Source organism: Bombina bombina, unplaced genomic scaffold (genome assembly GCF_027579735.1).
Source record: "Bombina bombina isolate aBomBom1 unplaced genomic scaffold, aBomBom1.pri scaffold_78_1, whole genome shotgun sequence".
Classification (NCBI taxonomy): Eukaryota; Metazoa; Chordata; class Amphibia; order Anura; family Bombinatoridae; genus Bombina; species Bombina bombina.
In genome coordinates this window covers 3,265,078-3,289,340 of record NW_026511871.1, presented here as the reverse complement: position 1 = coordinate 3,289,340, position 24,263 = coordinate 3,265,078, and the positions used below count along the sequence as shown (strand labels likewise).

General features: G+C 34.2%; 1 protein-coding gene across 1 annotated transcript in view; it reads left to right on the top strand.

Moving 5' to 3' along the window:
- Nucleotides 1–24,263, top strand: part of CARD11 (caspase recruitment domain family member 11) — a 1,057,928-nt gene that overhangs the window by 244,039 nt on the left and 789,626 nt on the right. The window contains exon 8 of the mRNA XM_053696753.1: nt 17,138–17,263. Within this exon, the coding sequence (XP_053552728.1) occupies nt 17,138–17,263 (126 nt within the window). The remainder of the gene's footprint in view (nt 1–17,137; nt 17,264–24,263) is intronic.

Genomic DNA, 24,263 nt, shown 5'->3' with positions numbered 1-24,263 from the left:
GGGGTCAGACAAAATAAGATCTCATGGCATCGTGACAGAATGCCAAGCTCCCGAGATGTGGGTCGAGATCCAGGGACCCCTAGGCGGAACTGATAGATGCTCTGGCAGCCCCTTGGACCTTCAATCTAGCATATCTGTTTCCTCTGTTTGCTCTTCTTCTTCGAGTAATTGCTCAAATCAAACAGGAAAGGGCCTCCATGATCCTCTTAGCACTGGCCTGGCCTCGCAGGATTTGGTATGCAGATCTGGTGGAGATGACATCTCTACCACCTTGGAGACTTCCGTTGAGGAAGCACCTTTTGATTCAGGGGCCCTTCCTTCACCCAAATCTAGTTTCTCTGAAGCTGACTGCTTGGAGATTGAACGTTTAATTTTATCCAAGTGGGGGTTTTCTGACTTGGTCATAGAGACCATGATTCAGGCTCGTAAGCCTGTTAGTAGAGAGATTTACCATAAGATTTGGCGTAAATATCTCTATTGGTGTGTATCCAACGGCTACTCATGGAGTAGAGATGGGATTCCTAGAATTTTGTCCTCTCTCCAAGAGGGTTTGGAGAAAGGTTTATCGACGAGTTCACTAAAGGGGCAAATCTTGGCCTTATCTATTTTGTTACACAAACGTCTGGCAGATGTTCCAGATGTACAATTGTTCTGTCAGGCCTTGGTGAGGATCAGGCCTGTGTTCAAACCAGTTACTCCTCCATGGAGTCTTAATTTAGTTCTCAAAGTTCTTCAAGGGGCTCCGTTTGAGCCTATGCATTCCTTAGATATTAAGTTGTTATCTTGGAAAGTTTTATTTCTTGTTGCTATTTCTTCTGCCTAGAGAGTGTCAGAGCTCTCGGCATTTCAGTATGAGTCTCATCTTATTTTCCATTCAGATAAGGTAGTTTTACGTACTAAAGTAGGATTTCTTCCTAAGGTTGTTTCTGATCGGAACATTAATCAGGAGATTGTTGTTCCTTCCTTGTGTCCTAATTCTTCTTCTCAGAAGGAAAGACTTCTGCACAATTTGGACGTGATCCGTGCTTTAAAGTTCTTCCTGCAGACGACTAAGGACTTTCGTCAGTCTTCTTCTTTGTTTGTGGTTTTCTCAGGAAAACACAAGGGACAGAAAGCTACGGCTACTTCTCTTTCTTTTTGGCTGAAGAGTATCATACATTTTGCATATGAGACTGCTGAACAGCAGCTTCCCAAGAGAGTTACGGCTCATTCCACGAGGGCTGTTGCTTCCTCATGGGCGTTAAAAAATGAAGCTTCTGTGGAACAGATTTGCAAGGCTGCAACTTGGTCCTCTCTTCACACTTTTTCAAATTTCTACAAATTTGATACTTTTGCCTCGGCTGAGGCCGCTTTTGGGAGAAAGGTTCTTCAAGCAGTGGTGCCTTCCGTTTCGGTTCCCTGTCTTGTCCCTCCCGTATCATCTGTGTACTCTAGCTTGGGTATTGAATCCCATTAGTAATTAAGATGATCCGTGGACTCATCGTGTCTTAAAAAAGAAAAGAAGATTTATGCTTACCTGATAAATGTATTTCTTTTTTGACACGATGAGTCCACAGCCCGCCCTTTTCTTTTAGACAGGTTGTGGGTTATTGTAAACTTCAGACACCTCTGCACCTTGGTGTCATGAGATGCAGGACACAGCAAAGAGGGTACAACACTATTTATTTTATTGCAGAGCATGGAAATATACATCTGGTAGCATTGATCTCCCTTAGTAACTGCGACATAGACAAACGGACCTAAGCTCTATCCCCATCCGGTGACGTCACTTCCCACTCATCACATCTTCCCCCCTTTTCAAAGGACAAGGCATACTTTTTTTTTCTTCTTTATTTGAATACAACAAATAACAAGGTATACAAGAAGCATACAACAGTTTTGAATAGTATATAACAAATAACAAGTTAAAGAGAATATCTGTATAAACAACATGAATTACATCCTGACTTGAACATCGGGGTAGACTAGCCTAGTCCACAGTGACCATGGGATTTTTGTTGTAACTTTCGCCAGCTGGGGCTGTCGAGGCAGTTTTATTAATGCTGCAAGGGACATTACAGAATGTCTGCTCCTGTGTCAATCTTAAAGGCAACTTTGGCTCCCATTACAGTAAGAGTAACCCTCCAATCTTCTTCTGAACCTGGCTGTTCAACAACAGACCCTACAAAGGACACTTCTTGACCCTCCCGGTCGCTATCCACCTGCATCTCCTTAATATATTCAGTTTTACACACCACTTCAAAATGGCCCATTCTGTTACATTTTCTACATCTTTTGTCTTTAGCAGGGCATATGACACTCTGATTATTGGTACGGTTGTACCGTGTGCAGCGAGCATGCTGTGCCCATCCACTTCTGGGCCTATCTGTTGCCCTAGGTCTACCGCTCACACTGTGCCTTTCACTAGCAGCTCTCCTGAACTGCTGCACTTCATCCACAATACTCTCAGACCTCAGATCAGCACTTTGCGTTTTCACCAGTTCACTCTGGCGGGCCATCCTAATAGCCCCATCTAACGTTAAATCAGACTCTAACTGTAGCTTCAGTGAGACTTCAGCATCTGCAATTCCTATGACTATTCTGTCTCTGATTTGCTCCTCTTTAGCAACGCCAAACTCACAGAATTCAGCTAGTTCATACAGGCTGCGCACAAATGACTCCACAGATTCTCCCACACACTGAGCATGTTTGTGAAAACAAGCCCTCTCATAAATTACATTTCCTTTGGGCACAAAGTGGGCACTGAGTTTATTCATAACTATTTCAAAGTCAAATTCTTCCCCTTCTTGGAAAGTAAAGGCATTGAACACTGGCGCCACATCTTTCCCCATAGAGTATAAAAGAGAATTCATTTGTACTTCACCACTCTCCTTGTCCAGCTTGGAAGCAATCCTGAAGCGCTGAAACTGCTGACGCCATGTGGGCCAAGCTGCAGGCTGAGAAAAATCTAAAGGCTCAAGTGGGGTAAACTTCGACATCATCATCAATCAGGAAACAGAAGCGCAGGCAAGGACTTCTGACACCATGTTATGAGATGCAGGACACAGCAAAGAGGGTACAACACTATTTTATTGCAGAGCATGGAAATATACATCTGGTAGCATTGATCTCACTTAGTAACTGCGACATAGACAAACAGACTTAAGCTCCGCCCCATCCGGTGATGTCACTTCCCACTCTCATCACACTTGGCTTTTTCTTTCTCTTCCTAACTTCGGTCGAATGACTGGAGTGGGAGGGAAGGGAGGAGCTATTTAACAGCTCTGCTGTGGTGCTCTTTGCCTCCTCCTGCTGACCAGGAGGTGAATATCCCATTAGTAATTAAGATGATCCATGGACTCATCGTGTCAAAAAAGAATTACATTTATCAGGTAAGCATAAATTTTCTTATTTATGTCTGTTTGTATTACATGTTAAGTATTTATGTTTGTATTATATGTTCAGTATTTATGTTTGTATTATATGTTTAGTATTTATGTCTGTTTGCATTATATGTTTTAGTATTTATGTTTGTATTACATGTTAAGTATTTATGTTTGTATTATATGTTCAGTATTTATGTTTGTATTATATGTTTAGTATTTATGTTTGTATTATCTGTTTAGTATTTATGTTTGTATTATATGTTCAGTATTTATGTTTGTATTACATGTTCAGTATTTATGTTTGTATTATATGTTTAGTATTTATGTCTGTATTACATGTTAAGTATTTATGTTTGTATTATATGTTTAGTATTTATGTTTGTATTATCTGTTTAGTATTTATGTTTGTATTATATGTTCAGTATTTATGTTTGTATTATATGTTCAGTATTTATGTTTGTATTATATGTTTAGTATTTATGTCTGTTTGCATTATATGTTTTAGTATTTATGTTTGTATTACATGTTAAGTATTTATGTTTGTATTATATGTTCAGTATTTATGTTTGTATTATATGTTTAGTATTTATGTCTGTTTGCATTATATGTTTTAGTATTTATGTTTGTATTATATGTTTAGTATTTATATTTGTATTATATGTTTAGTATTTATGTTTGTATTATATGTTTAGTATTTATGTTTGTATTATATGTTTAGTATTTATGTCTGTTTGCATTATGGCCTCTAGTTATCAAACCGTCAACCTCAAATACGCTGGAATTCTGCAGCGTATTTCTGGCGCGGCTGATTCGCCTAAGTTATCAAGCCCTTTACACCGGCAAAAGTAGAATTTTGTGACATAAGCTTCGATCCGCCGGACTCAGTCCGACACAGATCGATTCTTACGTCACTCCAGATGTTCCGCACACAAGTTCGGCACAATCTGACTACTTTTGCTAGTTATCAAAAAACTAGCAGGTACGCTCGGCACTTTTCCGGCCCAGCATACCTGGTTTTCAAATCCTGGAGGCGGCGGATCCCATAGGAATCAATGGGAGTCTGACCATAGCGAAAGCTCATGTTCGCTGCTGCCCGACATCCCATTGATTCCTATGGGAGCTGTCTACACCTAACACCCTAACATGTACCCCGAGTCTAAACACCCCTAATCTGTCCCCCCCCCTACACCGCCGCAACTAAATAAAGTTATTACCCCCTAAACCGCCGCTCCCGGAGCCCACCGCAACTATAATAAATGTATTAACCCCTAAACCGCCGCTCCCGGACCCCGCCGCCACCTATATTAAACTTATTAACCAATAATCTGCCCCCCCTACACCGCCGCAACCTATAATAAATTTATTAACCCCTATCCTGCCCCCCCTACACCGCCGCAACTATAATAAAATTATTAACCCCTAAACCTAAGTCTAACCCTAACACCCCCCTAACTTAAATATTAATTAAATACATCTAAATAAATTTAACTCTTATTAAATTAATTATTCCTATTTAAAACTAAATACTTACCTTTAAAATAAACCCTAATATAGCTACAATATAAATAATAATTTTATTGTAGCTATCTTAGGATTTATTTTTATTTTACAGTCAAATTTCAATTTATTTTAACTAGGTACAATAGCTATTAAATAGTTATTAACTATTTAATAGTTACCTAGCTTAAATAAAGAGAAATTTACCTGTAAAATAAAAACTAACCTAAGTTACAATTACACCTAACACTACACTATAATTAAATTAATTATTCCTATTTAAAACTAAATACTTACCTGTAAAATAAACCCTAATGGCTAGATTTAGAGTTTTGTCGGTAACGACCCGCGTAGCTAATGCTGGCTTTTTTCTGGCCGCACCTTTGAAATAACTCTGGTATTAAGAGTCCACAGAATGGCTGCGTTAGGCTCCAAAAAAGGAGCGTAGAGCATATTTAACGCAACTTCAACTCTCGATACCAGAGTTGCTTACGGACGCGGCCAGCCTCAAAAACGTGCTCGTGCACGATTCCCCCATAGAAAACAATGGGGCTGTTTGAGCTGAAAAAAAACCTAACACCTGCAAAAAAGCCGCGTTCAGCTCCTAACGCAGCCCCATTGTTGTCTATGGGGAAACACTTCCTACGTCTGCACCTAACACCCTAACATGTACACCGAGTCTAAACACCCCTAACCTTACACTTATTAACCCCTAATCTGCCGCCCCCCGCTATCACTGACCCCTGCATATTATTATTAACCCCTAATCTGCCGCTCCGAAAACCGCCGCTACTTACATTATCCCTATGTACCCCTAATCTGCTGCCCTAACATCGCCGAACCCTATATTATATTTATTAACCCCTAATCTGCCCCCCACAATGTCGCCTCCACCTGCCTACACTTATTAACCCCTAATCTGCCGAGCGGACCACACCGCTATTATAATTAAGTTATTAACCCCTAATCCGCCTCACTAACCCTATAATAAATAGTATTAACCCCTAATCTGCCCTCCCTAACATCGCCGACACCTAACTTCAAACATTAACCCCTAATCTGCCGACTGGAGCTCACCGCTATTCTAATAAATGTATTAACCCCTAAAGCTAAGTCTAACCCAACACTAACACCCCCCTAAGTTAAATATAATTTAAATCTAACGAAATTAATTAACTCTTATTAAATAAATTATTCCTATTTAAAGCTAAATACTTACCTGTAAAATAAATCCTAATATAGCTACAATATAAATTATAATTATATCTTAGCTATTTTAGAATTAATATTTATTTTACAGGTAACTTTGTATTTATTTTAACCAGGTACAATAGCTATTAAATAGTTAAGAACTATTTAATAGCTAAAATAGTTAAAATAATTACAAATTTACCTGTAAAATAAATCCTAACCTAAGTTACAATTAAAACTAATACTACACTATCAATAAATAAATTAAATAAAATACCTACAATTACCTACAATTAAACCTAACACTACACTATCAATAAATTAATTAAATACAATATATACAAATAAATACAATTAAATAAACTAACTAAAGTACAAAAAAATAAAAAAGAACTAAGTTACAAAAAATAAAAAAATATTTACAAACATTAGAAAAATATTACAACAATTTTAAACTAATTACACCTACTCTAAGCCCCCTAATAAAATAACAAAGCCCCCCAAAATAAAAAAATGCCCTACCCTATTCTAAATTACAAAAGTTCAAAGCTCTTTTACCTTACCAGCCCTGAACTTTGCGGGGCATGCCCCAAGAAATTCAGCTCTTTTGCCTGTAAAAAAACACATACAATACCCCCCCAACATTACAACCCACCACCCACATACCCCTAATCTAACCCAAACCCCCCTTAAATAAACCTAACACTAAGCCCCTGAAGATGTTCCTACCTTGTCTTCACCTCACCGGGTACACCGATCCGTCCTGGCTCCAAAATCTTCATCCAAGCCCAAGCGGGGGCTAGACATCCATCATCCGACGGCTGAAGAAGTCCAGAAGAGGGTCCAAAGTCTTCATCCTATCCGGGAAGAAGAGTAGATCCAGACCGGCAACCATCTTCTTCCAAGCGGCATCTTCTATCTTCATCCGATGAGGACCGGCTCCATCGTGAAGACCTCCAGCGCGGACCCATCTTCTTCCGGCGACGTCCAACTGAAGAATGATGGGTCCTTTAAGGGACGTCATCCAAGATGGCGTCCCTCGAATTCCGATTGGCTGATAGGATTCTATCAGCCAATCGGAATTAAGGTAGGAAAATTCTGATTGGCTGATGGAATCAGCCAATCAGAATTAGTTCAATCCGATTGGCTGATCCAATCAGCCAATCAGATTGAGCTCGCATTCTATTGGCTGATCGGAACAGCCAATAGAATGCGAGCTCAATCTGATTGGCTGATCGGATCAGCCAATCGGATTGAACTTGATTCTGATTGGCTGATTCCATCAGCCAATCAGAATTTTCCTACCTTAATTCCGATTGGCTGATAGAATCCTTGGACCCTCTTCTGGACTTCTTCAGCCGTCGGATGATGGATGTCTAGCCCCCGCTTGGGTTGGATGAAGATATCGGAGCCAGGACGGATCGGTGTGATACCCGGTGAGGTGAAGACAAGGTAGGAAGATCTTCAGGGGCTTAGTGTTAGGTTTATTTAAGGGGGGTTTTGGTTAGATTAGGGGTATGTGGGTGGTGGGTTGTAATGTTGGGGGGGGGTATTGTATTTTTTTTTTTTACAGGCAAAAGAGCTGAATTTCTTGGGGCATGCCCCGCAAAGGGCCCTGTTCAGGGCTGGTAAGGTAAAAGAGCTTTGAACTTTTGTAATTTAGAATAGAGTAGGGCATTTTTTTATTTTTGGGGGCTTTGTTATTTTATTAGGGGGCTTAGAGTAGGTGTAATTAGTTTAAAATTGTTGTAATATTTTTCTAATGTTTGTAAATATTTTTTTATTTTTTGTAACTTAGTTCTTTTTTATTTTTTGTACTTTAGTTAGTTTATTTAATTGTATTTATTTGTAGATATTGTAGTTAATTCATTTATTGATAGTGTAGTGTTAGGTTTAATTGTAACTTAGGTTAGGATTTATTTTACAGGTAAATTTGTAATTATTTTAACTATTTTAGCTATTAAATAGTTCTTAACTATTTAATAGCTATTGTACCTGGTTAAAATAAATACTAAGTTACCTGTAAAATAAATATAAATCCTAAAATAGCTATAATATAATTATAAATTATATTGTAGCTATATTAGGATTTATTTTACAGGTAAGTATTTAGCTTTAAATAGGAATAATTTATTTAATAAGAGTTAATTTATTTAGTTAGATTTAAATTATATTTAATTTAGGGGGGTGTTAGGGTTAGGGTTAGACTTAGCTTTAGGGGTTAATCCATTTATTACAGTAGCGGCAAGATTCGGTCGGCAGATTAGGGGTTAATAATTGAAGTTACTATAATACTATTTATTATAGGGTTATTGAGGGGGGAGTGAGGCGGATTAGGGGTTAATAACTTTATTATAGTAGCAGTGCGGTCCGCTCGGCAGATTAGGGGTTAATAAGTGTAGGCAGGTGGAGGCGACGTTGAGGGGGGCAGATTAGGTGTTAATAAATATAATATAGGGGTCGGCGGTGTTAGGGGCAGCAGATTAGGGGTACATAAGGATAACGTAGGTGGCGGCTCTTTGCGGTCGGCAGATTAGGGGTTAATAAGTGTAGACAGGTGGAGGCGACGTTGAGGGGGGCAGGTTAGGGGTTAATAAATATAATATAGGGGTTGGCGGTGTTAGGGGCAGCAGATTAGGGGTACATAAGGATAACGTAGTGGCGGTCGGCATATTAGGGGTTGAAAAAATTTAATCGAGTGGCGGCGATGTGGGGGGACCTCGGTTTAGGGGTACATAGGTAGTTTATGGGTGTTAGTGTACTTTAGAGCACAGTAGTTAAGAGCTTTATGAACCGGCGTTAGCCCAGAAAGCTCTTAACTACTGACTTTTTTCTGCGGCTGGAGTTTTGTCGTTAGAATTCTAACGCTCACTTCAGACACGACTCTAAATACCGGAGTTAGAAAGATCCCATTGAAAAGATAGGATACGCAATTGACGTAAGGGGATCTGCAGTATGGAAAAGTCGCGGCTGAAAAGTGAGCGTTAGACCCTTTCCTGACTGACTCCAAATACCGGCGGTAGCCTAAAACCAGCGTTAGGAGCCTCTAACGCTGGTTTTCACAGCTACCGCCAAACTCTAAATCTAGGCCTAAGATAGCTACAATATAATTAATAATTAAATTGTAGCTATCTTAGGATTTATATTTATTTTACAGGTAACTTTGTATTAATTTTAGCTAGTTAGAATAGTTATTAAATAGTTATTAACTATTTAATAACTACCTAGCTAAAAGAAATACAAAATTACCTGTAAAATAAATCCTAACCTAAGTTACAATTAAACCTAACACTACACTATCATTAAATTAATTAAATAAATCACCTAATAACTAACTAAAGGACGCTCATTGGGTTAGATTAGGGGTATGTGGGTGGTGGGTTTTAATGTTGGGGGGGTTGTATTTTTATTTTACAGGCAAAAGACCTGTTTTCTTTGGGGCATGCCCCGCAAAAGGCCCTTTAAAAGGTAATAGAGCTGGGAACTTTTTAATGTAGAATAGGGTAGGGCATTTTTTTTATTTTGGGGGGCTTTGTTATTTTATTAGGGGGCTTAGATTAGGTGTAAGTAGCTTAAAATTGTAATATTTTTGAAATGTTTGTAACTTATTTTTTTTATTTTTTGTAACTTAGCTTTTTTTATTTTTTGTACTTTAGTTAGTTTATGTAATTGTATTTAATTGTAGTTATTTGTAGGTAGTTTATTTAATTAATTTAATGATAGTGTAGTGTTAGGTTTAATTGTAACTTAGGTTAGGATTTATTTTACAGGTAATTTTGTATTTCTTTTAGCTAGGTAGTTATGAAATAGTTAATAACTATTTAACTATTCTAACTATCTAAAATAAATACAAAGTTACCTGTAAAATAAATATAAATCCTAAAATAGCTACAATGTAATTATTAATGACATTGTAGCTATCTTAGGGTTTATTTTACAGGTAAGTATTTAGTTTTAAATAGGAATAATTTAGTTAAGTATAGTGTAGTGTTAGGTGTAATTGTAACTTAGGTTAGTTTTTATTTTACAGGTTAATTTCTCTTTATTTTAACTAGGTAGCTATTAAATAGTTAATAACTATTTAATAGCTATTGTACCTAGTTAAAATATATTGAGATTTGCCTGTAAAATAAAAATAAATCCTAAAATAGCTACAATAAAATTATTATTTATATTGTAGCTATATTAGGTTTTATTTTAAAGGTAAGTATTTAGTTTTAAATAGGAATAATTAATTTAATAAGAGTTAAATTTATTTAGATGTATTTAATTAATATTTAAGTTAGGGGGGTGTTAGGGTTAGACTTAGTTTTAGGGGTTAATAATTTTATTATAGTTGCAGCGGTGTAGGGGGGGCAGGATAGGGGTTAATAAATGTATTATAGGTGGCGACGGTGTAGGGGGGGCAGATTAGGGGTTAATACGTTTAATATAGGTGGCGGCGGGGTCCGGGAGCGGCGGTTTAGGGGTTAAACAATTTATTTAGTTGCGGCGGGGTCCGGGATCGGCAGGATAGGGGTTAATAAATTTATTATAGGTGGCGGCGGTATAGGGGGGCAGGATAGGGGTTACTAGGTATAATGTAGGTAGCGGTGGGCTCCGGGAGCGGAGGTTTAGGGTTAATACATTTATTATAGTTGCGGCAGTGTCCGGGAGCGGCGGTTTAGGAGTTACTAACTTTATTTAGTTGCGGGGTGCTCCGGGGGCGCCGGTATAGGGGGTAGAACAGTGTAGTTAGTGTGGGTGCTTAGTGACAGCTTGTCAATAAAGCTGTCAAAAAGCCGAAGAGCAGCGAGATCGGATGAGTGATAACTATCACAGTCCGCTGCTCATCGCCCCGTACTTGGTGCGCGGCTTTTTGACAGATTTATTAATAACTTTGGCGAGATTTTTCAGGTAGACACGTTGATAACTAGAGGCCTATATGTTTAGTATTTATGTTTGTATTACATGTTCAGTATTTTTGTCTGTTTGTATTACATGTTTAGTATTTATATCTGTATTACATGTTTAGTATTTATGTTTTTATTACATGTTTAGTATTTATGTCTGTATTATATGTTTAGTATTTATGTCTGTATTATATGTTTAGTATTTATGTTTGTATTCCATGTTCAGTATTTATGTTTGTATTATGTTTAGTATTTATGTCTGTATTATATGTTTAGTATTTATGTTTGTATTATTTGTTTAGTATTTATGTTTGTATTATATGTTTAGTATTTATGTTTGTATTATATGTTTAGTATTTATGTTTGTATTATATGTTTAGTATTTATGTCTGTTTGTATTATATGTTTAGTATTTATGTCTGTATTATATGTTTAGTATTTATGTCTGTTTGTATTACATGTTCAGTATTTATGTCTGTTTGTATTATATGTTTAGTATTTATGTTTGTATTATATGTTCAGTATTTATGTCTGTTTGTATTCCATGTTCAGTATTTATGTCTGTTTGTATTACATGCTTAGTATTTATGTCTGTATTACATGTTTAGTATTTATGTCTGTATTACATGTTCAGTATTTATGTCTGTTTGTATTACATGTTTAGTATTTATGTCTGTATTACATGTTTAGTATTTATGTCTGTATTACATGTTGAGTATTTATGTCTGTATTACATGTTTAGTATTTATGTCTGTTTGTATTATATGTTTAGTATTTATGTTTGTATTATGTTTAGTATTTATGTTTGTATTATATGTTTAGTATTTATGTTTGTATTACATGTTCAATATTTATGTTTGTATTACATGTTTAGTATTTATGTCTGTATTATATGTTTAGTATTTATGTCTGTTTGTATTATATGTTTAGTATTTATGTTTGTATTATATGTTTAGTATTTATGTTTGTATTATATGTTTAGTATTTATGTCTGTTTGTATTATATGTTTAGTATTTATGTTTGTATTATATGTTCAGTATTTATGTTTGTATTATATGTTTAGTATTTATGTTTGTATTACATGTTCAGTATTTATGTCAGTTTGTATTACATGTTCAGTATTTATGTTTGTATTCCATGTTCAGTATTTATGTTTGTATTATATGTTTAGTATTTATGTTTGTATTATATGTTTAGTATTTATGTTTGTATTATATGTTCAGTATTTATGTTTGTATTATATGTTCAGTATTTATGTCAGTTTGTATTACATGTTCAGTATTTATGTTTGTATTATATGTTTAGTATTTATGTTTGTATTATATGTTTAGTATTTATGTTTGTATTACATGTTCAATATTTATGTTTGTATTCCATGTTCAGTATTTATGTCTGTTTGTATTATATGTTCAGTATTTATGTCTGTTTGTATTATATGTTCAGTATTTATGTTTGTATTACATGTTCAGTATTTATGTCTGTTTGTATTATATGTTCAGTATTTATGTTTGTATTACATGTTCAGTATTTATGTTTGTATTATATGTTCAGTATTTATGTTTGTATTACATGTTCAGTATTTATGTCTGTTTGTATTATATCTTTAGTATTTATGTTTGTATTATATGTTCAGTATTTATGTCTGTATTATATGTTTAGTATTTATGTTTGTATTATATGTTCAGTATTTATGTTTGTATTATATGTTCAGTATTTATGTCTGTTTGTATTATATGTTTAGTATTTATGTCTGTATTATATGTTCAGTATTTATGTTTGTATTATATGTTCAGTATTTATGTTTGTATTATATGTTCAGTATTTATGTCAGTTTGTATTACATGTTCAGTATTTATGTTTGTATTATATGTTTAGTATTTATGTTTGTATTATATGTTTAGTATTTATGTTTGTATTACATGTTCAATATTTATGTTTGTATTCCATGTTCAGTATTTATGTCTGTTTGTATTATATGTTCAGTATTTATGTCTGTTTGTATTATATGTTCAGTATTTATGTTTGTATTACATGTTCAGTATTTATGTCTGTTTGTATTATATGTTCAGTATTTATGTTTGTATTACATGTTCAGTATTTATGTCTGTTTGTATTATATCTTTAGTATTTATGTTTGTATTATATGTTCAGTATTTATGTTTGTATTACATGTTCAGTATTTATGTCTGTTTGTATTATATCTTTAGTATTTATGTTTGTATTATATGTTCAGTATTTATGTCTGTATTATATGTTTAGTATTTATGTCTGTATTATATGTTTAGTATTTATGTTTGTATTACATGTTCAGTATTTATGTCTGTATTATATGTTTAGTATTTATGTCTGTTTGTATTACATGTTTAGTATTTATGTTTGTATTACATGTTCAGTATTTATGTTTGTATTACATGTTCAGTATTTATGTTTGTATTACATGTTTAGTATTTATGTTTGTATTACATGTTCAGTATTTATGTTTTTATTATATGTTTAGTATTTATGTTTGTATTATATGTTTAGTATTTATGTTTGTATTATATGTTTAGTATTTATGTTTGTATTATATGTTTAGTATTTATGTCTGTATTATATGTTTAGTATTTATGTTTGTATTATATGTTTAGTATTTATGTCTGTATTATATGTTTAGTATTTATGTTTGTATTATATGTTTAGTATTTATGTCTGTTTGTATTATATGTTTAGTATTTATGTCTGTATTATATGTTTAGTATTTATGTTTGTATTATATGTTTAGTATTTATGTCTGTTTGTATTATATGTTTAGTATTTATGTCTGTTTGCATTACATGTTTAGTATTTATGTCTGTATTACATGTTCAGTATTTATGTTTTTATTATATGTTTAGTATTTATGTCTGTCTTACATGTTCAGTATTTATGTTTGTATTCCATGTTCAGTATTTATGTCTGTTTGTATTATATGTTCAGTATTTGAGGGATATTTATCAAGCCATCAACCGCAAATACGCTGGAATTTCGCAGCGTAATTGTGGCGAGCCTGATTCAACCTATTTATCAAAGCCTACAGACCGGCAAAAGTTGAAATCAGTGACGTAACATATGATCCGCCGGTCTCAATCGATGCTTACGTCATTACAGATGTTCCGAATACAAATTCGGCACTATCTGACACCTTTTGCCATTTATCAAATTTCTAACAGGTACACTCGCCACTATTCCGGGCCAGCATACCTGCTTTTCAATCCGCCACCCTGGAGGCCGCGGATGCCATAGGAATCCATGAGAGTCTGAAAGCAGTGAAAGCTCATGTTCGCTGCTGGCCGATATCCCATTGATTTCTATGGTAGAATAAAAGTTAAGTTTACACCTAACACCCTAACATAAGCCCAGAGTCTAACCGCCGCCCCCGACATCGCCGCCACTAAATAAAGTTATTAACCCCTATCCCGCCGCTCCCTGACCCCGCTGCAACTCTAATAAAGTTATTAACCCCTATCTCACTGCTCCCGGACCCCGCCGCAACTAACTAAATGTATTAACCCCTAAACTTCTGACCTCCCACCTCACTACCACTTAGTAAACCTATTAACCCCTAAACTGCCAGCCCCCCACATCGCCATAAACTAAATTAAGCTATTAACCGCTAAACCTAACAACCCGCTAACTTTACATTAAATATTAACTCATCCCTATCTTATAATAAATTTAAACTTACCTTTAGAATTAAAATAAACTATATTAAACTACTAATTAACCTACCCTGACTATAATACTAAAATTACATTAAACTATATTAAACTAATAATTAACCTACCCTAACTATTATACTAAAATTACATTAAACTAACTAATTTAATTAAATTAACTATATTACATATTTAAAAACCTAACCCTACTCAAGTTATTTAAATCTACTATAAAGAATTACTAAGTTACAAAAAAATAACAGCTAAGTTACACAAAATAAAAAATAAATGATCAAATTTTTAAACTAATTACACCTAATCTAATAGCCCTATCAAAATAAAAAAAGCCCCCCCAAAATAAAAAAAACCCTAGCCTACAATAAACTACCAATGGCCCTTAAAAGGGCCTTTTGTGGGGCATTACCCCAAAGAAATCAGCTCTTTTACCTGTAAAAAAAAATACAAACACCCCGCCCCAACAGTAAAGCCCACCACCCACACAACCACCACCCCCTAAGCTCCCCATTGCCCTGAAAAGGGCATTTGTATGGGCATTGCCCTGAAAAGGGCATTTATCTCTTTTTCAGCCCCAAAATCCCTAACCTAAAATTAAAACCCACCCAATAAACCCTTAAAAAAAATAACACTAACCCCCAAAATTCCACTTACAGTTTTCGAAGACCGGACATTCATCCTCATCCAAGCGGGCCGAAGTCTTCATCCAAGCCAGCAGAAGTCTTCATTCAGACAGCATCTTCTATCTTCATCCATCTGGGGCGGAGCAGCTACATCTTCAAGACATCCAAGATGGTGTCCCCTTACATTCCGATTGGCTGATAGAATTCTATCAGCCAATAGGAATTAAGGTGGAAAAAATCCTATTGGCTGTTGCAATCAGCCAATAGGATGAAAGCTCAATCCTATTTGCTGGTTGCAACAGCCAATAGGATTTTTTCCACCTTAATTCCTATTGGCTAATAGGATTGTATCAGCCAATCGAAATGTAAGGGACGCCATCCTGGATGACGTCATTTAAAGGGAAACTTCATTCTGCAAGAGTCGTCGTAAGAAGAGGATGCTCCGCGCCGGATGTCTTGAAGATGGAGATGCCCCACGCTGGATGAAGATAGAAGATGCCGTCTGGATGAAGACTTCTGCCGGCTTGGATGAAGACTTCGGCCCGCTTAGATGAAGACTTCTGCTGGCTTTGATGAGGACTTCTGCCGCTTGGATGAGGATGGATGTCCGGTCTTCGAAAACTGTAAGTGGATCATCAGTGGTTAGTGTTAGGTTTTTTTAAGGGTTTATTGGGTGGGTTTTAATTTTAGGTTAGGGACTTTGGGCTGAAAAATAGCTAAATGCCCTTTTTCAGGGCAATGGGAGCTTTAGGTTTTTTATTTGGGGGGTTGGTTGGGTGGTGGGTTTTACTGTTGGGGGGGTGTTTGTATTTTATTTTACAGGTAAAAGAGCTGATTTCTTTGGGGCAATGCCCCGCAAAAGGCTCTTTTAAGGGCCATTGGTAGTTTATTGTTGGCTAGGGGTTTTTTTATTTTGGGGGGGCTTTTTTATTTTGATAGGGCTATTAGATTAGGTGTAATTAATTTAAATATTTGATTATTTATTTTTTTATTTTGTGTAACTTAGTAATTCTTTATAGTAGATTTAAATAACTTGAGTAGGGTTAGGTTTTTAAATATGTAATATACTTAATTTAATTGTAAGTTTAATGTCATTTTAGTATAATAGTTAGGGTGGGTGAATTAATATTTTAATATAGTTTAATGTAATTTTAGTATAATAGTTAGGGTAGGTTAATTAGTAGTTTAATATAGTTTATTGTAATTTTAGTATAATAGTTAGGGTAGGTTAATTAGTAGTTTAATATAGTTTATTTTAATTCTAAAGGTAAGTTTAAATTTATTATAAGATAGGGATGATGTAATTTTAATGTACAGTTAGCGGGTTGTTAGGTTAAGGGGTTAATAGCTTAATTTAGTTTATGGCGATGTGGGGGACTGGCGGTTTAGGGGTTAATAGGTTTAGTAAGTGGTAGTGATGTGGGAGGCTAGGGGTTTAGGGGTTAATACATTTATTTAGTTGCGCGGGGTCCAGGAGCTGCGGGATAGGGGTTAAACATTTTTAGTATAGTGGCGGTGTTTAGTGACAGGGTATAAATAAAGTTGGGGGAAAAAGCTGAATAGCAGCGAGATCGATGACTGTTAGTTAACAGTCCGCTGCTCATATCCCCGTACTTGGTGCGCGGCTTTTTGACAGCTTTTTTTATAAATAAGGAGAGCGTATTCAGGTCCTCGGCCGCGATGTTAGGCGAGCGTATTGGTGCTGTCGATGGCTTGATAATTCGGCCTCTTTATGTCTATTGATACAAACCAAATGGCTCACTGTCTATACATGTTCACCAAATGGTAGGTGGTATTCGCCGCTATTAGAAATCTTTTCTTACTTATAAAAGAAACCACATGACATTCATTTAGCAGAGTCATTTTTTTATTATATCAGTATTTAGAAGAGAAGGAAGATTTGGAGCTGAAGTGCTCTACGCTGGCTAAAGACTGTGAAATGTACAAGCATCGCATGAATACTGTGATGATACAGCTGGAGGAAGTGGAGAAAGAACGAGACCAGGTAAAAATACACAAGGATTTGTGCCATCTTGCTCTTGACCCATTTAGAGCAGATGGAAATGGTAAGGTGCAATTTACATGGGTTTCATTTTTATATGTGCAATAAGTAAAAGTGCAAATTGTCTGATACCTCTTATCCTACTAACAGCTCCTAACGTTTTCTTTTATAAGATGGTGAGAGTACACGAGACATCAAGTATTGGAATATACCCCCCCCCCCGACCACTGAGAGGAGAAAAATGAATACTCCAACACACCAGACCTTTAAATCACTCCCAATTCCCATGACCTGCACACAATTTATATTGCCTCCTAGATGAGGAGTGAGATGAAAGTAAAGTACAGATCTACTCATCTTTGAAAGGGTGTCCTATAATCCAGGGTTCTTCAAACCATGGGTTGGGACCCATTACTGGGTTGCAACACCATGTTTACTGGGTAACGACTTGTGTGTGTTGTTGTAGTAGAGTGTGTGTGGTGTGTGTGTTGTATGAGAGTGTGTTTGGTGTGTGTGTGTTATATGAGAGTGTGTTTGGTATGTGTGTGTTATATGAGAGTGTGTGGTGTGTGTGTGTGGTGTGTGTGTTGTATGAGAGTGTGTGTGGTGGTGTGTGTTGTATGAGAGTGTGTGTGGTGTGTGTGTTGTATGAGAGTGTGTGGTGGTGGTGTGTGTTGTATGAGAGTGTGTGTGGTGGTGTGTGTTGTATGAGAGTGTGTGTGGTGGTGTGTGTTGTATGAAAGTGTGTGGTGTGTGTGTGTTGTCTAAGAGTGCGTGGTGTTATATCAGACCAAGCATAAAAATAGGGTTGCGAAGATATGTGGAATCACTGCACTGGGTCTTGGGAAAAATGTTTGAAGAACACTAAATAAATTGGACAGATATTTAAATTTGCATTCCTTATCTGAATGCCTTATCTGAATTATGAAAATTTAATTTTGACTAGACTATCACTTTAACCCAGGGACTCCCCCTCTAAGTTACCCATTGATGATAGAGGTGTCTCTGACTCTGAGGACTCTTTCTTTCATTGATGAGGAGAGTCCACAGGAATCCTTGATGTGTGGAATACATTTCCCACCACTAGGAGTAGGCAAAGAACCTACAACAAGAGCTTTTAATCTCTCCCACCTCCCAACACTAATCAGTTTGTTATTTGCCTCCCAGGAGAGAGGTTGATAGAGGTGTTCCAGTTATTTACTCATGGATTACTTTATGGGAGCTCAGACCTATGTGAGACCCATTACCCCTTGGACATACTACTTTAAAAGACAGGGGTACAGGAATAGCAGGTTACGTATGGAATTTCAGCTATAACTACCCTCAGGTGTTGCAGGGACATATCCCTTAGCCTCCTCCTGTGGATCAAAGGGATTTATATTTATATTCTCTGCCTGTACAGCACTGGATGGGCTCTCTAGTGGAAACAGCTACAGATACTGCTGGTAGGCTCAGTAGAGGGGTGCTTCTCTCAGGTACGTGACTCTTTAGCACTCACATAGACTATTAGTAGATCTTTTTTAAGGTATAGCATAGCCAAGGGAACTAAGCGTGCCTACCTGCAGACACCACATTGTAGTATTATTGGGACTTAAATTCCTTTATTATCTCACATTATAGTCTTTATGGCTCTCTCTATGTCTACCCCTAACATCCAGCAGCTCTCTTTTTAACATAGTTTATGGACCTTCAAAGAAATCACTTGGCACTGAAATTATTGTGACATTTCAGACATGGAGGCTGAATTATCAAATGTCTGTCTGACCTGATCCGACAGTGCGGATCAGGTCCGACAGACATCGCTGAATGCGGAGAGCAATACGCATTCACTCGATCGGGTTGAATTGTGGCGATTCCTGTCAGACTCATCAGTCGGACAGGGTTATGGAGCAGCGGTCTTTAGATCGCTGCTTCATAACTGCTGTTTCTGGCGAGTCTGAAGACTCGCCAGAAACACGGGCCCTCAAGCTCCATTCGTAGCTTGATAAATGGGCCTCATGAAAAGCTGTGTATAACAGCGCATATTTATACATACAAACAGCGCATATTTATACATACAAACAGCACATATTTATACATACAAAGAACAGCGCATATTTATACATACAAACAGCGCATATTTATACATACAAAGAACAGCGCATATTTATACATACAAAGAACAGCGCATATTTATACATACAAAGAACAGCGCATATTTATACATACAAACAGCGCATATTTATACATACAAAGAACAGCGCATATTTATACATACAAACAACAGTGCGTATTTATACATACAAAGAACAGCGCATATTTATACATACAAAGAACAGCTCATATTTATACATACAAACAGCGCATATTTATACATACAAAGAACAGCGCATATTTATACATACAAACAACAGTGCGTATTTATACATACAAAGAACAGCGCATATTTATACATACAAAGAACAGCGCATATTTATACATACAAAGAACAGCGCATATTTATACATACAAACAGCGCATATTTATACATACAAACAGCGCATATTTATACATACAAACAACAGCGCATATTTATACATACAAACAACAGCGCATATTTATACATACAAACAACAGCGCATATTTATACATACAAACAACAGCGCATATTTATACATACAAACAGCACATATTTATACATACAAACAGAACATATTTATACATACAAACAGCACATATTTATACATACAAACAGCACATATTTATACATACAAACAGCGCATATTTATACATACAAACAACAGCGCATATTTATACATACAAACAGCACATATTTATACATACAAACAGAACATATTTATACATACAAACATCACATATTTATACATACAAACAGCACATATTTATACATACAAACATCACATATTTATACATACAAACAGCACATATTTATACATACAAACATCACATATTTATACATACAAACATCACATATTTATACATACAAACATCACATATTTATACATACAAACATCACATATTTATACATACAAACATCACATATTTATACATACAAACAGCGCATATTTATACATACAAACAGCACATATTTATACAAACAAACAGCGCATATTTATACATACAAACAGCACATATTTATACAAACAAACATCACATATTTATACATACAAACAGAACATATTTATACATACAAACATCACATATTTATACATACAAACAGCGCATATTTATACATACAAACATCACATATTTATACATACAAACAGCACATATTTATACATACAAACAGCACATATTTATACATACAAACAGCACATATTTATACATACAAACAGCATATATTTATACATACAAACAGCACATATTTATACATACAAACAGCACATATTTATACATACAAACAGCACATATTTATACATACAAACAGCGCATATTTATACATACAAACAGAACATATTTATACATACAAACATCACATATTTATACATACAAACATCACATATTTATACATACAAACAGCACATATTTATACAAACAGCACATATTTATACATACAAACATCACATTTTTATACATACATACAGCGCATATTTATACATACAAACAGCACATATTTATACATACAAACAGCACATATTTATACATACAAACAGCGCATATTTATACATACAAACAGCACATATTTATACATACAAACAACAGCGCATATTTATACATACAAACAACATCGCATATTTATACATACAAACAGCACATATTTATACATACAAACAGAACATATTTATACATACAAACAGCACATATTTATACATACAAACAGCACATATTTATACATACAAACAGCGCATATTTATACATACAAACATCACATATTTATACATACAAACAGCACATATTTATACATACAAACATCACATATTTATACATACAAACAGCACATATTTATACAAACAGCACATATTTATACATACAAACAGCACATATTTATACATACAAACAGCACATATTTATACATACAAACAGCACATATTTATACATACAAACAGCACATATTTATACATACAAACAGCACATATTTATACATACAAACAGCACATATTTATACATACAAACAGCACATATTTATACATACAAACATCACATATTTATACATACAAACATCACATATTTATACATACAAACAGCACATATTTATACATACAAACAGCGCATATTTATACATACAAACAGCACATATTTATACATACAAACAGCACATATTTATACATACAAACAGCACATATTTATACATACAAACAGCACATATTTATACATACAAACAGCACATATTTATACATACAAACAGCACATATTTATACATAAAAACAGCGCATATTTATACATACAAACATCACATATTTATACATACAAACATCACATATTTATACATACAAACATCACATATTTATACATACAAACAGCACATATTTATACATACAAACAGCACATATTTATACATACAAACAGCACATATTTATACATACAAACAGCACATATTTATACATACAAACATCACATATTTATACATACAAACAGCACATATTTATACATACAAACAGCACATATTTATACATACAAACAGCACATATTTATACATACAAACAGCACATATTTATACATACAAACATCACATATTTATACATACAAACAGCACATATTTATACATACAAACATCACATATTTATACATACATACAGTGCATATTTATACATACAAACAGCACATATTTATACATACAAACATCACATATTTATACATACAAACATCACATATTTATACATACAAACAGCGCATATTTATACATACAAACATCACATATTTATACATACAAACAGCGCATATTTATACATACAAACAGCACATATTTATACATACAAACATCACATATTTATACATACAAACAGCACATATTTATACATACAAACATCACATATTTATACATACAAACATCACATATTTATACATACATACAGCGCATATTTATACATACAAACAGCACATATTTATACATACAAACAGCACATATTTATACATACAAACAGCGCATATTTATACATACAAAGAACAGCGCATATTTATACATACAAACAGCGCATATTTATACATACATACAGCACATATTTATACATACAAACATCACATATTTATACATACAAACATCACATATTTATACATACAAACAAACAGCGCATATTTATACATACAAACAAACAGCGCATATTTATACATACAAACAGTGCATATTTATACAAACAGCGCATATTTATACTAACAGCGCATATTGATACATACAAACAGCACATATTTATACATACAAACAGGCACATATTTATACATACAAACAGCACATATTTATACATACAAACAGCGCATATTTATACATACAAAGAACAGCGCATATTTATACATACAAACAGCGCATATTTATACATACAAACAGCATATATTTATACATACAAACAGCACATATTTATACATACAAACATCACATATTTATACATACATACAGTGCATATTTATACATACAAACAGCACATATTTATACATACAAACATCACATATTTATACATACAAACAGCGCATATTTATACATACAAACAGCACATATTTATACATTACAAACATCACATATTTATACATACAAACAGCACATATTTATACATACAAAACAGCACATATTTTATACAGTACAAACATCACATATTTATACATACATACAGCGCATATTTTATACATACATAACAGCACATATTTATACATACAAACAGGCACATTATTTATACATACAAACAGCACATATTTATACATACAAACAGCACATATTTTATACATACAAACAAACAGCGCATATTTATACATACAAACAACAGCGCATATTTATACATACAAACAGTGCATATTTTACTAACAGCGCATATTTATACAAACAGCGCATATTTATACATTACAAACAGCACATATTTATACATACAATACAGCACATATTTAACATACAAACAGCACATATTTATACCTTACAAACAGCGCATATTTATACATACAAAGAACAGCGCATATTTATACATACAAACAGCGCATATTTATACATACAAACAGCGCATATATACATACAAACAGCACATATTTATACATACAAACAGCACATATTTAAACATACAAACAGCACATATTTATACATACAAACATTACATATTTATACATACAAAGAACAGCGCATATTTATACATACAAACAGCGCATATTTATACATACAAACAGCGCATATTTAAACATACAAACAGCACATATTTATACATACAAACAGCGCATATTTATACATACAAAGAACAGCGCATATTTATACATACAAACAGCGCATATTTATACATACAAACAGCGCATATTTATACATACAAACAGCGCATATATACATACAAACAGCACATATTTATACATACAAACAGCACATATTTAAACATACAAACAGCACATATTTAAACATACAAACATCACATATTTATACATACAAACAGCGCATATTTATACATACAAACAGCGCATATTTATACATACAAACAGCACATATTTATACATACAAACAAACAGCGCATATTTATACATACAAACAGCGCATATATACATACAAACAGCACATATTTATACATACAAACAGCACATATTTATACATACAAACATTACATATTTATACATACAAACAGCACATATTTATACATACAAACATCACATATTTATACATACAAACAGCACATATTTATACATACAAACAGCACATATTTATACATACAAACAGCGCATATTTATACATACAAACAGCGCATATTTATACATACAAACAGCACATATTTATACATACAAACAGCACATATTTATACATACAAACAGCACATATTTATACATACAAACAGCACATATTTATACATACAAACAGCACATATTTATACATACAAACAGCACATATTTATACATACAAACAGCGCATATTTAT